The 14,178-nt window shown below is 51.3% G+C and overlaps 1 protein-coding gene across 1 annotated transcript; it reads right to left on the reverse strand.

Moving 5' to 3' along the window:
• Positions 1-742: 742 nt before the first annotated feature.
• ZDHHC19 (zinc finger DHHC-type palmitoyltransferase 19) lies at positions 743-13,413 on the reverse strand. Its single transcript, XM_033148149.1, has 7 exons — positions 13,241-13,413; positions 9,936-10,057; positions 8,263-8,390; positions 5,539-5,711; positions 3,149-3,254; positions 2,815-2,885; positions 743-1,097 (listed from the first exon to the last, which is right to left on the reverse strand). The coding sequence occupies exons 1-7, from the start codon at positions 13,342-13,344 to the stop codon at positions 761-763; spliced, it is 1,041 nt and encodes a 346-aa protein (XP_033004040.1). The 5' UTR covers positions 13,345-13,413; the 3' UTR covers positions 743-760.
• Positions 13,414-14,178: the final 765 nt, after the last annotated feature.

Raw genomic sequence — 14,178 nt, forward strand, 5'->3', positions numbered from 1 at the left:
ACACTACAAGTTTGATTTCTTACGAATGTGAAACAGGAGCTATGTGGCACCTGAAAGCTCCACTGAAATATATGGGTTCCAGTAGCACCTTAGAGACCCACTAAGTTTGTTCTTGGTATGAGCTTTCGTGTGCATGCACACGAAAGCTCATACCAAGAACAAACTTAGTTGGTCTCTGTGATGTTTGGAGCTTTGAGGGTTAAAGAAGCTCAACAGTTCGCTCCTCCCACAGGGAGAATGTGTCACAACATCCGGGTTATCTGCTGTATGCGATGTCTTTGTGATTTATGTGACGCACCGTTTATTTCCGAGTCAGTCTTACTTTCGGTTCTGAACCGGAGAGACCGGAGTGATGATGGCCTCCCATTCTCCGGGAAAGTGGCTATGATTTATATGCTTGTAATAAAGCGTACTTGTTTTGAAACAACCCAGTCGTTGTGGAATTTATTGCTGGCACAAGGCACACATATCGCTGCGCAAGAAAGAGAAGTAAGAAGTTTGAAAAAGCTCTGCAAAAGCAGTGGAGAAGCAGGAGAACGCAGAGGAAGCGTTGCTGGACACCACTCCAAGTGCTAAACTGGTTTTAAGGCTTTTCCAGTTAAAACCAAAAGCCGCACAGTCTCTAAGGTGCTACTGGAAGGATTTTTTTTATTTTAATTTTGTTTTGAAATATATGGGGTAAGGCGATCTCTTAGGTGAACGGGTCCCAAGTTGTTAAGGGCACCTTGAACCTGGGAATTAAAGGACACGCAACGGGTACCTATTCCACATCAAACTGTGGTGCGGACGGGCCCATGCACCAGGCAAAAGGCAATCCCACAGGCATATCTTTCCACCCCCTGCTCACCTGCTTCTCTGCCTTTTCCGCCGATGCTCCTCCCAGCCTGGGACCCTCTCGGTGCAGAAGGCTCCCCACGGCGGACAGGAAGTGGCGCCAAGCCTTGAGCACCTTCTGCTGGCGGGACAGCTCTTGGGAGCAGCTGTGAGGGCAGGAGCCGGGGACGGCCGAACCAGTCCTGGAGACCCACGGGACGTGGCAGAGCTCAGCGGCCTCGGCGGTCCCCAGGGCCATTGCCCCGGAGGACCTCACTCTGTACCTGCAAGAAGAGCATGGAAAGGAGGGAGGTGCAGGTGTGTGTCATTGTGGTGAGAGGGACTATTTTCTGACCTGCTCATTGAGCATTCTCCCTACTTGCTTGCGCAAAGCTTGTGTGAAGGAGGTCAGATTGCACCCGGTATTTACTGAGTGCTTCTTCTGAAATTCAGCCTTTGCAGAGTGCACCACACTGCCGTTGCCTCCTCCATGCCTGCCCACTCTTCACGAGCCTTTTTCTTTACACTCCTGCTGCCTTCAGAGGGGGGTCTGTGGACTTAAAGGTGGAAAAGGAGAACAGGAGGCAACCGCAAGCACAGCATTTGCCTGAAGTGGCTAAACATCCCGGGCTATTATTATTAAAGGGACCCCTGACCATTAGGTCCAGTCGTGGACGACACTGGGGTTGTGGTGCTCATCTCATGTTAATGGCCGAGGGAGCCGGCATACAGCTTCCGGGTCATGTGGCCAGCATGACAAAGCCGCTTCTGGCGAAACAGAGCAGCACACGGAAATGCCGTTTACCTTCCTGCTGGAGTGGTACCTATTTATGTACTTGCACTTTGACGTGCTTTCGAGCTGCTAGGTGGGCAGGAGCAGGGACCAAGCAATGGGAGCTCACTACATCGCGGGGATTCGAACCGCCGACCTTCTGATCGGCGAGCCCTAGGCTCTGCGGTTTAACCCACAGCGCCACCCGCGTCCGTGATTGGATACCACTCTAAAATAGTGACAGCCTGGAAGCACCCTTGTAATTGAAAGCCCGTGTGGTATAGTGTTTAGGGTGTCAGACTAGGACCTGGGAAACTGGGGTTCAAATCCCCACTCAGCCATAAAGCTCACTGGCTGACCATGAGCCAGTCACTCTCTCTCAGCATAACCTACAACGTGGGTTTGTTGTGTGGATGAGACAATGGGGGGACCTTTAGCTCCTTGGAGGTGCATTGGGAATTATAGTACATGCCCTGATAGGTAGCCTATATGTGAGGAGATGTGAAAAGAGTGGTACCTTGGGTTACAAACACCTCGGGTTACAAACTCCGCTAACCCGGAAGTAGTACCTTGGGTTAAGAACTTTGCCCCAGGATGAGAACAGAAATTGTGTGGCAGCGGCACAGCAGCAGCGGGAGGCCCCATTAGCTAAAGTGGTACCTCAGGCTAGGAACGGTTTCAGGTTAAGAACGGACCTCCGGAACGAATGAAGTTCATAACCAGAGGTACCACCAGGGGCATCTTACCCATAGAGGCTAGTGGCGTGGGGCGCCAGGGTGCCAAGTTCTGGAGGGCACCAGGGCAGAGGTGGAGGCTGGATGTGGTGCCTCCTGGTATCAGCTCGCCACCCTTGCCCACCTCCGAAGCCTCCATCTGCTGTGGCCACCGTGGCATGAAGCGGCCATCTGAGCCGGAAGGCGCTGCGTCCAGCCTCCGCCTCTTCCCCACCAGAGGAGCCGCCCTCCAGCTGCTGCCCACCTCCTCCAGCCCCGCCGGCAGCACTGTCCTCCCTAAAAAACTCCGGGAAACGGGGGCGGGCGTTGGAAGCTTTGTACCACGGCGCCGGAAATGCTTAAGACGGCCCTGGGTACCACTGTAATAAAAGCAAGCAAGGAATACGATTCCGTCATCTGCTAGCTAAATATTTCCCCTTTTTGGGGTGGCAGCCTCCACACCCGGAGGTCATCCCCGAGGAAGGATGGCTAAGCCCTGAGCCCCGAGTCACGCACTTGGTTCTGTGCCTCTTGCACCACCCCGAGTCCTGCCAGTTCAAGGCCAAAGGTTGCTTGAAGGACAGAGCCTGTGGAGAGAGATGAGGGAGGTCAGAGATGGAAAGGGAAGTAGCAGCAGCAACGGGCAGCCTCTGCTGGGCTTGGGGTCAAGGGCTTGGTGAGCTCTCCAAGGTTGGGGACCCTGTCTTGGCTGCATGCGATGGTGCACACACAGCTCTGGCCATCAACCCTTTGGTGCTCTGCATCCCCAGGCGAACCTCCAGAGAATTCAGACCAGCAGTTTCTCTCCTCCCGCCTCAGCCGTGTTCGCCCCTGCATCTGCACGCTGTACCTGGAATTTGCAGCTGTGGTGAGCAGCTAAGATGTAGCTGATCTGGGTGCAAACTAGGAGGAGAAGAGGCACCAAGTAGAATGCGGTGGGGATGGTCACCAGCACTCTGGAAGCACCAGAGTCAAGGAAGACGGGCAGATGAAGACCAGGCTACAGTGGCTGTGCATGCAGAAGCAAAAGACCCCATGGGGAAGGGGCGAGAGGCCCAGCGGCTGACAGCCAGGAGTGTTCATAGGTGCGTGCTATGCAAAGGCAGGTTTTTGGGAAAGCCTTGCATTCCAGTCGGCGGCTGTCCCCATGGAGCCTCCAGGAATTGCAGCTGCTGGCTGAGAGCTCCTCTGTGCGGCTGACCGCCTGGGATGGTTGGCTGGTGGGAGGTCCTGGTGGGGTGGCTTCCTGATAGATGGGAAATCTTTCAGCAGTATTTGACTGAGATAGTCGTTACAGCTTGGAGGACACACTTACGTTTCCAAGCGCAATACCAAGTGTTGGGCTGACCTTGAAAGCTCTGAACGGCCTCGGTCCAGTATCCCTGAAGGAGCGTCTCCACCCCCATCATTCAGCCCGGACACTGAGATCCAGCTCCGAGGGCCTTCTGGCGGTTCCCTCCCTGTGAAAAGCAAGGTTACAGGGAACCAGGCAGAGGGCCTTCTTGGTAGTGGCGCCCTCCCTTCAGATGTCAAGGAGATAAAGAGCTACACAACTTTTAGAAGACACCTGAAGGCAGCCCTGTATAGGGAGGTTTTTAATGTTTGATGTTTTATAGTGTTTTAATACTTTGTTGGAAGTCGCTCAGAGTGGCTGGGACAACCCAGTCAAATGGGTGGCATATAATAAAACTATTATTATTATTATTATCCGTGTGCTTCCTCCTCGAGAGGTCCGGAGGGTGGCAACACGAGAACGGGGCCTTCTCTGCAGTGGCTCCCCATTTGTGGAATGCTCTCCCCAAGGAAGTTCTCCAGGCACCTTCATTAAACACCTTTAGGCACCAAGCAAAAATGTTCCTTTTTACCTAGGCCTTTGGTTGACCTGATCAACACACTATACCCTTTTAAAATGTGTTCTTTCAGGGGGGGGGCTGTTGGATTATTGTTTTTATTTTTATTATGTATTTTGTGGCTTTATATCTTGATTTTATTTTGTCAACCGCCCTGAGACCCCCGGGTATAGGGTGGTACAGTATAATAATAATAATAATAATAATAATAATAATAATAATAATAATATAAAGCCACATTTTCACCATGCATTTAAGCACTAAAACTGCCATGGCTTCCCCTAGGAAATCCTGGGAGCTGCCGTTTGTTAAGGGGGTTGAAAATTCTAAGAGCTACAATTCTTGGAGTGGTTTAGTAGAATCAGAATCCTAGAATCCTAGAATCCTAGAATCCTAGAGTTGGAAGAGACCCCAAGGGCCATCCAGTCCAACCCCCTGCCAAGCAGGAAACACCATCAAAGCATTCCTGACAGATGGCTGTCAAGCCTCTGCTTAAAGACCTCCAAAGAAGGAGACTCCACCACACTCCTTGGTAGTAAATTCCACTGTCCAACAGCTCTTACTGTCAGGAAGTTCTTCCTAATGTTTAGGTGGAATCTTCTTTCTTGTAATCAATCCCTCTTTGCAGGACGCAAGGGAGAAACGTGCTAAGAGGAAGGCACGCTTGGCAAATCCACACCGTGGTCAACTCCTGCCCAGAAACCAATGTCCCCACTGTGGAAGGACGTGTGGATCCAGAATTGGCCTCCACAGTCACTTACGGATTCACTTTTAAAACCGTGTTTATGGAAGACCATCTTACTCGGCTACGAGGGATCGCCAAAGGAGAAAGAAAGAAGAAGCAAAGAATTGCAGTTCTGGGCAGTGGCATACGGAGCCGCTTTGATGCCCGGAGCGGCAAACATGGGGGGCACCCCCCAGGGGCGGGGTGCCGCTCCGTAGCATGCGTGCATCGTGACATCATGACGCATGCGCGCTACAGAGCACAGTCCGTCCGGGTTGCCGGGTGCAAGCAGCTGCTGCAGCAGCCCGTCTGTGCAGCGGCTGCTCGCACTGCAACTTGCACGGCTGCCGGCCGCGAGCAGAGAGTTGCCGTGCGAGCAGCTGCCGTATGGAAGTGGTGCCGGGCGGCAGCTTGGGAGTCGCGGGGGGGAGGCGCCGAGTGCCACCCCCCTCCAGGCTGGAACCGGCTGGAACCGGGGGCGTGCTGCTCTCAACGCCCCCCACCTTCCTACGCCACTGGTTCTGGGAGGGGAATCTGGGTCTCCTAACAGCTCTCAGCACCCTTAGCAAACTACAGCTCCCAGAATTCTTTGGGAGAAGCCGTGAGCGTTGAACGTGAACCCCAGCATTAGAGGAGAGGGAGGGGGAACTTCTCTCTGAAGGATACGTGCAGATCTTCTCCACGCTGAAAGCCTGCTGGGAGTTGAACGCCAGGTAGACCAGGCAGGAAGCCAACACCGCAAGGTCGTAGCCGCTCAGGAAGACCACAAAGAAGATGAAGAAGCGGAGGTTGTGGCAGCCAATGCAGTTGTTGACCCACATGCAGTGGTGGTCGAATTCCTGCAGGTGGGGCCGGAGAATTAGGAGGCGCTTCGGGGAACACCCCAGGTGGAGGTGAGCACCTTTGAACTGCCAAGAAACCTTCTGTCCAGCTCAGCCGGATTTTGCACCCCAGGTGAGTTCACACGTGAGTGGTGCGCAAGAGGTGCAATGGGCCAATGTGTGCGTGCGCGCATGTGTGCAAGGAAAGCGGAACAGGAGCGGCGGGAATGTCTTGCAATTTGGGTGATGCGAAGGATGGTTTGGATTAGCTAGGGCAGGGCTAGGGAAACCACCTCTGCCTAAAGGGCCCTATTCCTGACAAAATAGAAAATTCTTTTCAGTAGCACCTTAGAGACCAACTGTGTTTGTTCTTGGTATGAGCTTTCGTGTGCATGCACACTTCTTCAGATACACTGAAACAGAAGTCACCAGATGCTTATATATAGTGAGAGAGTGGGGAGGGGTATTACTCAGAAGGGTGGTGGGAATGGGTGATTAGTTGATAGGTGTGGAAAACCTGTTGACGACTCTTAACGGGCTGCAATTGGTCTTGCAGGGAAGTGGCTGTATTGCAACTAATCACCAAACTTAGAACCATGGAGAAACCTGGTCTGAACAAAGACATTGGATTCTTATCTCATTATACCTAACAAAGCTATCTTTAGCCATCTCACCCCTTGCCTTTCCCTGCAAGACTAATTGCAGCCGTTAAGAGTCGTCAACAGGTTTTCCACACCTATCAGCTGATCACCCATTCCCACCACCTTTCTGAGTAATACCCCTCCCCACTCCCTCACTATATTTAAGGATCTGGTGACTTCTGTTTCAGTGTATCTGAAGAAGTGTGCATGCACAGGAAAGCTCATACCAAGAACAAACACAGTTGGTCTCTAAGGTGCTACTGAAAAGAATTTTCTATTTTGTTTCGACTATGGCAGACCAACACGGCTACCCACCTGTAACTGGCCCTATTCCTTTCTGAGTAAGCTTTCAAGGGCAGCTGGTGGGCCAAAGACCAAAGTGGGTGGAGTGGCAGATGCAAATCTTACCTTTCTGCACTAGGCTAGTTCCTAGCCTCACTCACACCCCCTTCCTTGTCCTCCATCCAGCAAGGGGCATGACCTAATCTCATGGGCACTGGCAGGAGTGGGCCAGCAGTAAATCATACCAAGCAAGCTGAAGAACTATACAGTTCCCGTTGCCTTAAAATAGTAAAAAATATTTTAAAAGATCCATCTCATCCTGGATATAGTCTTTTTGCGCCACTGCCTTCGGGCAAGAGATATAGAACAATTAAATCAAGAACAAATAGATTAAAAAATAGTTTCCATCCAAGAGCTGTAACCATCTTAAATGCTGTAACTAGAGAGTTGTGATGGGTATGTATGTATGTGTAGCCGAAGTGTGTTCTGTGTTGTTTTTATGGGATGGCATCCAATTTCATTGTACTGTGCAATGACAATAAAGAAATCTTATCTTAATTGGCAAATCAGGATCTGTGCATGAGTGTCAGGCCTAAGGGGCACAGCAAGTCAGGTCTTGCTTCCATGAAACAGTTGCTGAGACTAAAAATTCCAACTTCCCCACAGTCCCTCTCCTCTCCAGGGTTTTTTTCCCAAGCAATCCTAGACTGCGCCTGCACGAAGCCAACCTCTCTACCTTTTCATGCCTCTTCTGGTTCTGGGAGATCAGGAAGGAGGGGAGAATGTTGCAGCTGGAGGGAGAGACACCCGTGACTCTTCACCAGTTATCATATCAAATCTTATTTTTTTTCTCTCCCGTAGGAAATAGATATATCCCGGCTGTATTGCAAGTCTCAAGGCAAATCTTAAAAAATGTAGTATAAACACGGACAACTGGGAAACACTGGCCTGCTCCAGTTGGAGAACAGCCTTTCCCAAAGGTGTCGTGGGCTTTGAAGACACTCGAACTCAGGACCCAAGGGAGAAATGCGCTAAGAGGAAGGCACGCTGGGCCAATCCACACCGTGATCAACTCCCACCCAGAAACCAATGTCCCCACCGTGGAAGGACGTGTGGATCCAGAATTGGCCTCCACAGTTACTTACGGACTCATTGTTAAGACCGTGTTCATGGAAGACAATCTTACTTGGCTACGAGGGATTGCCAAAGAGACCACGTCTCCTGCGCTGCAAAGGGTTGGCATAGATGACTTTGGGGTCCATCCCAACTCTACAATTTCATGATTCTGCAGCAGTTTGCAGATTATTGTTAAAATAATCTTCACCCACCTTCACCAGCATTTTAGCCCCAATTTCTCCCAATAAACACTTTTCCTGTATGCATTTTTCACTAATATACATATTTTCGCAAGTAATATCCCCCAATATATTGCCTTTTTGCATGTTATCTGCACACCTTGCAGCAGCATATGCATTGTTGTACACAGAGCTTGACCGGAGAGCTACACTGCGAAATCCTGAGACGTGCCAAATTTTGAAGCACTGTGCTCCAGAAAGTGCAAACTAGGTAGCAGGTTTTACTTTAAATGTGAACCAAGTTGAGCTCCTCCTCCTCCTCGACCCCTAGGGGCTGCTGTTGTTCTTTACCTCCACACAGGTGTTGCACCAGGAACAGTGGAAGGTGTGCTGCAGGCAGTAGAGCTGACATTTGTTGCACCAGTGCTGGTTGAGGTCTTTCATGGTGAAGGCCTGGTTCACCAGTTCTTCTTCAATGCCTGGCCGTGGAAGGAAGCAGGGAAGTCAGAAAGCAGCTTCAGAGTCAGGCCATGTGCACACCACACATTTAAAGAAGAAGAAGAAGAAGAAAAGAAGAAGAAGAAGAAGAAGAAGAAGAAGAAGAAGAAGAAGAAGAAGAAGAAGAAGAAGAAGAAGAAGAAGAAGAGGAGGAGGAGGAGTTTGGATTTGATATCCCGCTTTTCACTACCCGAAGGATTCTCCAAGCGGCTAACATTCTCCTTTCCCTTCCTCCCCCCCAACAAACCCTCTGTGAGGTGAGTGGGGCTGAGAGACTTTAGAGAAGTGTGACTAGCCCAAGGTCACCCAGCAGCTGCATGTGGAGGAGCGGGGAAGCGAACCCGGTTCACCAGATTACGAATCTACCACTCTTAACCACTACAACACACCGTGATTCCACTTTAAACAGTCATGGCTTCCCCCAAAGGATTCTGGGAGCTGTTAGGAGACTCCCCCATTTTCCTAACGGAGCTACAGTGGTAGTACCTTTGTTCTCAAACACCTTGGTACTCAAACAACTTGGAACCCAAACACTGCAAACCCGGAAGGAAGTGTTCCGGTTTGCGAACTTTTTTCAGAAGTCGAACGTGCTCCAGTTTGAGTGTCACACATCCGTTTTGAGTGTTACGCCGAGGTCTGTCTGTTTTTGCTATTTATTTTACGTTTTTGTTTTTTGCGGTTTTTATTAAGTAGTGGGTGGACATAGCAGACGACACAGGGATCCTCCAAGCAGCTCTCTTTATTCTCAGGCTGGAACAGAACTGAACTGAACTGAAGGGCTGAGCCAGCCTGCTTATATAGCACTCAGTAACATGCAACAGTAACAACTCTCTCTAGCTACCCAATCTGTGAACGGCACTCTCAATCCTTCATTTGCATGTTGTGGACCTGAATGAGAACTGCAGTCACGGTGGGCAGAGTGAAACACCCTTAGTGGCCTAGGGTGAGAACTTCAATACATAACACTTTTTGTTTTGTTTTTGTGACCGTGTGGAACCCAGTTCAGCTACTGATGGATTGACTGATTGTGTGACCGCAGTCCATTGTTTGTTGCTTTCACTTTATGGATCACTGGTCTCGTTAGATAGTAAAACTCATGTTCAAAATTGCTATTTTAGGGGTTGTTTTTAAAAGTCTGGAACGAATTAATCCATTTTGCATTACTTTCTGTGGGAAAGCAGCGCGCCTTGGTTTAGGAACGCTTTGGTTTTGGAACAGACTCCTGGAACGGATTAAGTTTGAGAACCAAGGTACCAATGTATTCACTTGACAATATTGGATCCAAGGTCCTCCATTTAAAAAAAAAATATTGTTACAAAGGTTGAGTGCCACCCTCACACTCTGCAAGATTCCAAGGGGTTCCAGGCTCTCATGCTGCGTCTGTGTTCCTTTGGAGGGTTGAGGCACAGTGGAGACTGTCACAACCTCAAGAAATATGGTTTATTGTCCTATTTACACCTTCAGTCTGCACGGAGGGAGTCCAGATCTTACAGCTTGGTCGTAGGGTGCAGCCCTTGCACACTTACCTTTGTGGAGGATTCCAGTGTCTGTGAAACTGGTGAGGAGGAAGTAGACAATGGTTGGGATGAAGAGGAGGCCGCAGATGGCAGGGAAGGCCCAGGACACATGGAGGGCCAGCCAGCTGCACCTGTGGAAGGAAGCAGGTGGAGGTTGGGGCGAGACCTTGGCTTTGGCCCACAGAAGAAGCTAACCTTGAAAGAAAAAGCTCCTGTGCCCACCACAGTTTAAGAATCATAGAACGGGAAGGGACGCTGCGGCTCGGCTCGGCCAACTGAAACTACGCTTGGTTTCTCATGAAACATGTTGGAGGGGGGTGGACAGAGCACACCACCTCCAAATGAAACGTCTGGAACCAGGGGCGGAGCAAGGGGGTGGGGGCGGTCTGCCCTGGGTACCACCCGGGGGGTGACACTCGGCTGCGCCGCCACACGGCCGGGAGGGGTGCTGGCCGCTCGCGCCCGCCATCTTGGGTGGACTGCGGATGTCCGCACATGCGCAGTCCACCTGGGATGCTGCGTGCACCGTGACATCACGGTGCATGCGTCGCGATGTCAGGGTGCATGCATGCTAGGGAGTGGCACCCCGCCCCCGGGGGGTGCCCCCGCATTTGACGCCCCAGGCGGCAAAGCGGCTACCTACGCCCCTGCCTGGAACAAAACCTCCATAAGAAGTGTGCATGCACACGAAAGCTTATGCCCAGAACAAACTTAGTTGGTCTCTAAGGTGCTACTGGACAATTTTTTAATTTTTAATTTATTTTGACTGCATCAGACCAACACGGCTACCTACCTGAATCAAGTTTGTGTGTTACTCTACACCCCACCCACCAACCTACCAGTGAGTGTTCTGCTTTCCAGCCACCCCCTCAGTCGATTTTCGTTTTATCGGTTCCAAAGAGCAGACAATGCACTTCTCAGTTTTTTTAATTTTTACACAAAAATGCACTAAATATAGGCAATTCAAATGATTTTTAAAAATCAGCTGACAAGTTGGGCTGGAGAGGAACCAGCCATCTACATTTATTTTTAAAAAGGAAGGTCCAGGCATGTTTCCCTGCTGGAGTGTGCTGGGAGTACCATTTTCACTTCTTGTTCTTGAAGACCTCTCAAAAGTACACGCAAAGAGGATGCAAGGAACTGAAACAACGCTTGGTTTCTCATGAAACATGTTGGAGGGGGGGGGTGGACAGAGCACACCACCTCCAAATGAAACGCCTGGAACAAAACCTCCATAAGCAGAAAATAAGCCTCAAGTTACACACGAGGGCAGCAGACCCAGGTCTGCATAGATTTGCTCTGTTCACATGTGAAGTGGGGAGTAATATGCAACTTTAGACACCACCCTTAAGTGCTGCAAGGTTTCAAAGAATCATAGAATTGCAGAGCTGGAAGGGACCCTGAGGGTCATCCAGTCCAACCCCCTGTAATGCAGGAATCTCAGCTCAAGCATCCATGACAGACGGCCACCCAACCTCTGCTAAAGACCTCCAAGGAAGGAGAGAGTCCACCACCGCCCGAGGGAGACCGTTCCTCTGTCAAACAGCTCTCACTGCCCGAAAGTTGCTCCTGATGTTAAGTCAGAATCTCCTTTCTTGTAACTTGAATCCATTGCTTTGTGTCCTACCCTCCAGAGCAGGAGAAAAGAAGCTTGCTCCGTCTTCTACGGGACAGCCTTTTAGATATTGACAAGCTGGAATGCGTGCAGAGGACGGCGACCAAGGTGACCAAGGGTTTGGAAGCCAAGCCGTATTGAGGAATGAGAGTTTGGCATGTTTAGCCTGGAGGAGACTGAGAGATGATAGGATAGCCATCTTCAAATATTGAAAGCAGGGGTCAGCAAACTAAGGGCCGTGGGCCAAATCAGGCCCAATCACCTTCAGGATCCTGCTGGTCAACTGTCCGTGGATCAGCGTGGGGATTCTGTTCGTTTGGGCTGTGCCATTTCTCTCCCTGCGCCATTCCATTCCTCTGCCTCTCCCTCACACACACACACACACTACGGCAGTGCCTCCTCCCTCCCTCCTCTTGGCTTCTCCCCGCCCTGCCTAGAGGAGGAAGGAGGAGGAAGGAGGAGGAAGGGAGCTGGGCTGAGCTAGCTGTTCGCCATTTTAAGCAGCCCCTCTCCGGAGTCCGGAGCCAGACCTTTCGCTCTGCTCATCTTTCCTCTGCTGCCGCCGCCGCCTTCGTACTCCTGTGGGCCAAAGAGCGAAGCGGATGAGCTCGCTCTGTCTACTCACGAGAAGCAGCAGCAGTGGTTGTGGTGGTGGCAGTGGCAGCCCCAGGGAAGGTAAGCGCTGGGGCTGGGGGGTGGGGAGGAGGACTACTTGCCCCCCTCGCCTCTTCTTCCAACTCCCCCCCCCCGGTGTCGCTTCTCTGGCCTGCCACAAGGTCTGAGGGACAGTGGACCATAGCTGTCAAGTTTCGGATTTGAAAATAAGGGATCAGCAGTCTCACCTATCCCGGGGACAGTCACATGTCAGTGGTGGGCGGAGCCAGAAGCAAAAGTGGGCGGAGCAGCAATGTAAACTCCAAGTGGGCTCAGGCTCGGAGCGGAGCAAAGTGGAGGGCAGCCATGTGCTCCGCGCGATGGAGCCGCATCGTCTTCTTGTCTGATCCCATCAAAACAGGACAGGAAGCAGCAGCTGCTCAAAGGCAGCCAGGCTTCGCCCGCCAGCTAACCCTATTGGCCGGCTGAGGGGCTCGGTGGCAACGGATAGGGGCTGATGCAGGGGGAGGAATACACCCCCCTGTAAGCACGGGAAATAGCTCCCACTTGCTTTGAGGGCTGAGGCTTTTCTCTCCAAGTAGGTGAGGTCTTCCCACCCAGTCCCTGGCCAGCAGGGGAGGAGCTGCTTCCATTAAAAACGGGAAATTTAAGGGAAATAAAAAAAATAACGGAGAGCAGTGGGAAACTGCTCGAAATAAGGGAGAATCCCGGGGAAAACGGGATACTTGACAGCACTGCAGTGGACTGGCCCGCGGTAAAAAAAATTGCCGTCCCCTGATCTAAAGGGCTGCCCCATGGAAGATGGAGGAAGCTTGTCATCTGTTGCTGCAGATTGTAGTAACTCAGATACTGATTTCTTACAAGTGCAGAACGGGTATTACGTAGCACCTCTATGTAGACCATTTGTTGGGATCTAGTGAGACCAGCTGACCCTTTGGGTCTGATCCAGCAGGCCTCTTCTCACGTCCCTTACCTCTGCTGCCCTACCCCAAGATGGGATCGTTCAATTCAAAATGGCCAGCCAATTGGCATTGCCAACTGCTGCTCCTTGACTCGGGCAACCCGGATCCGCCTTCGTACTTACGGGAAAGTAAAGAAGAGGCAGCTGAGACCCATCAGGGTGCTGAAGTGGAAAGAGGCAAAGAGGCTGGAAGTGAGAGATTGGCATCCATCTTGGGCAGACCCCATGTCTCTAGGGGAAGAGCCAGGGAAAGCTGTTGGAGCAGTCGCTGGGCCCAAGCTGGATGGAACCCCAGCTTGGTCTGTTGCCAGGGCGATGTTGTGATGCGGCAAAGGAGATTGAGGACAGAAGCGGGGGGGGGGTGTCCTCCCCTGTCGTGGAACGTCGCCACGGTGCCGGAAGAAGTCCATTAATGGGCCCAAGGTGCAAAGGATGCTGGGAGTTGACACCTGCCTCTCAGGTGGCTTATCGGAGGCTGCCCTCATTGGGGAGCGCTCCGTACAAGACTCACCCTAAGACCACCATGGGGGGTGGGGGTGGGGTTACATTTATTCATGACAAATAAAGCAGTTTCCAGAGAAGAGGGAGACAGTATAGATTTACAAGAGTGGTTTGCCGAAGGTCATAGTTCAGAGGCTGCAGAGGGGAGAAGCCAGGAAATATTGGGAGAGGACCAGGAGGAGGAAGCCCCAGGGCAGAGAGAGCAGACAGACTCAGTGTCTTTAGAAAGCATCCCAGACCCCTCTTCTCCAGGAACCCGGCGGGCATGGAGTGTAGGAGAACAAAAACCAGAGGCAGAAGGCACAGATCAGCCAACGTAGGGATGGCGTATAATAGGAGAGACAGAAGGGGTGGGGCTTTACTCGGATCAATGCCATCCCTGCAAGAGAGGCACTTTTTCAAAGCCTCTCTCTGTGAATATTGAATAAAAGACTTGGTAAGAACTCTCTTTGTTTATCTAATTCTTGGCCGGCCACCGTGGGAGGGATCGGATTCTCGGAAGCCTGACACATACCTGCTGTTGCTTCTCCAAAAGCATTTCCATTTGGGGTTGACTTTGG

Source organism: Lacerta agilis, chromosome 5, assembly GCF_009819535.1.
Source record: "Lacerta agilis isolate rLacAgi1 chromosome 5, rLacAgi1.pri, whole genome shotgun sequence".
Lineage (NCBI taxonomy): Eukaryota > Metazoa > Chordata > Lepidosauria > Squamata > Lacertidae > Lacerta > Lacerta agilis.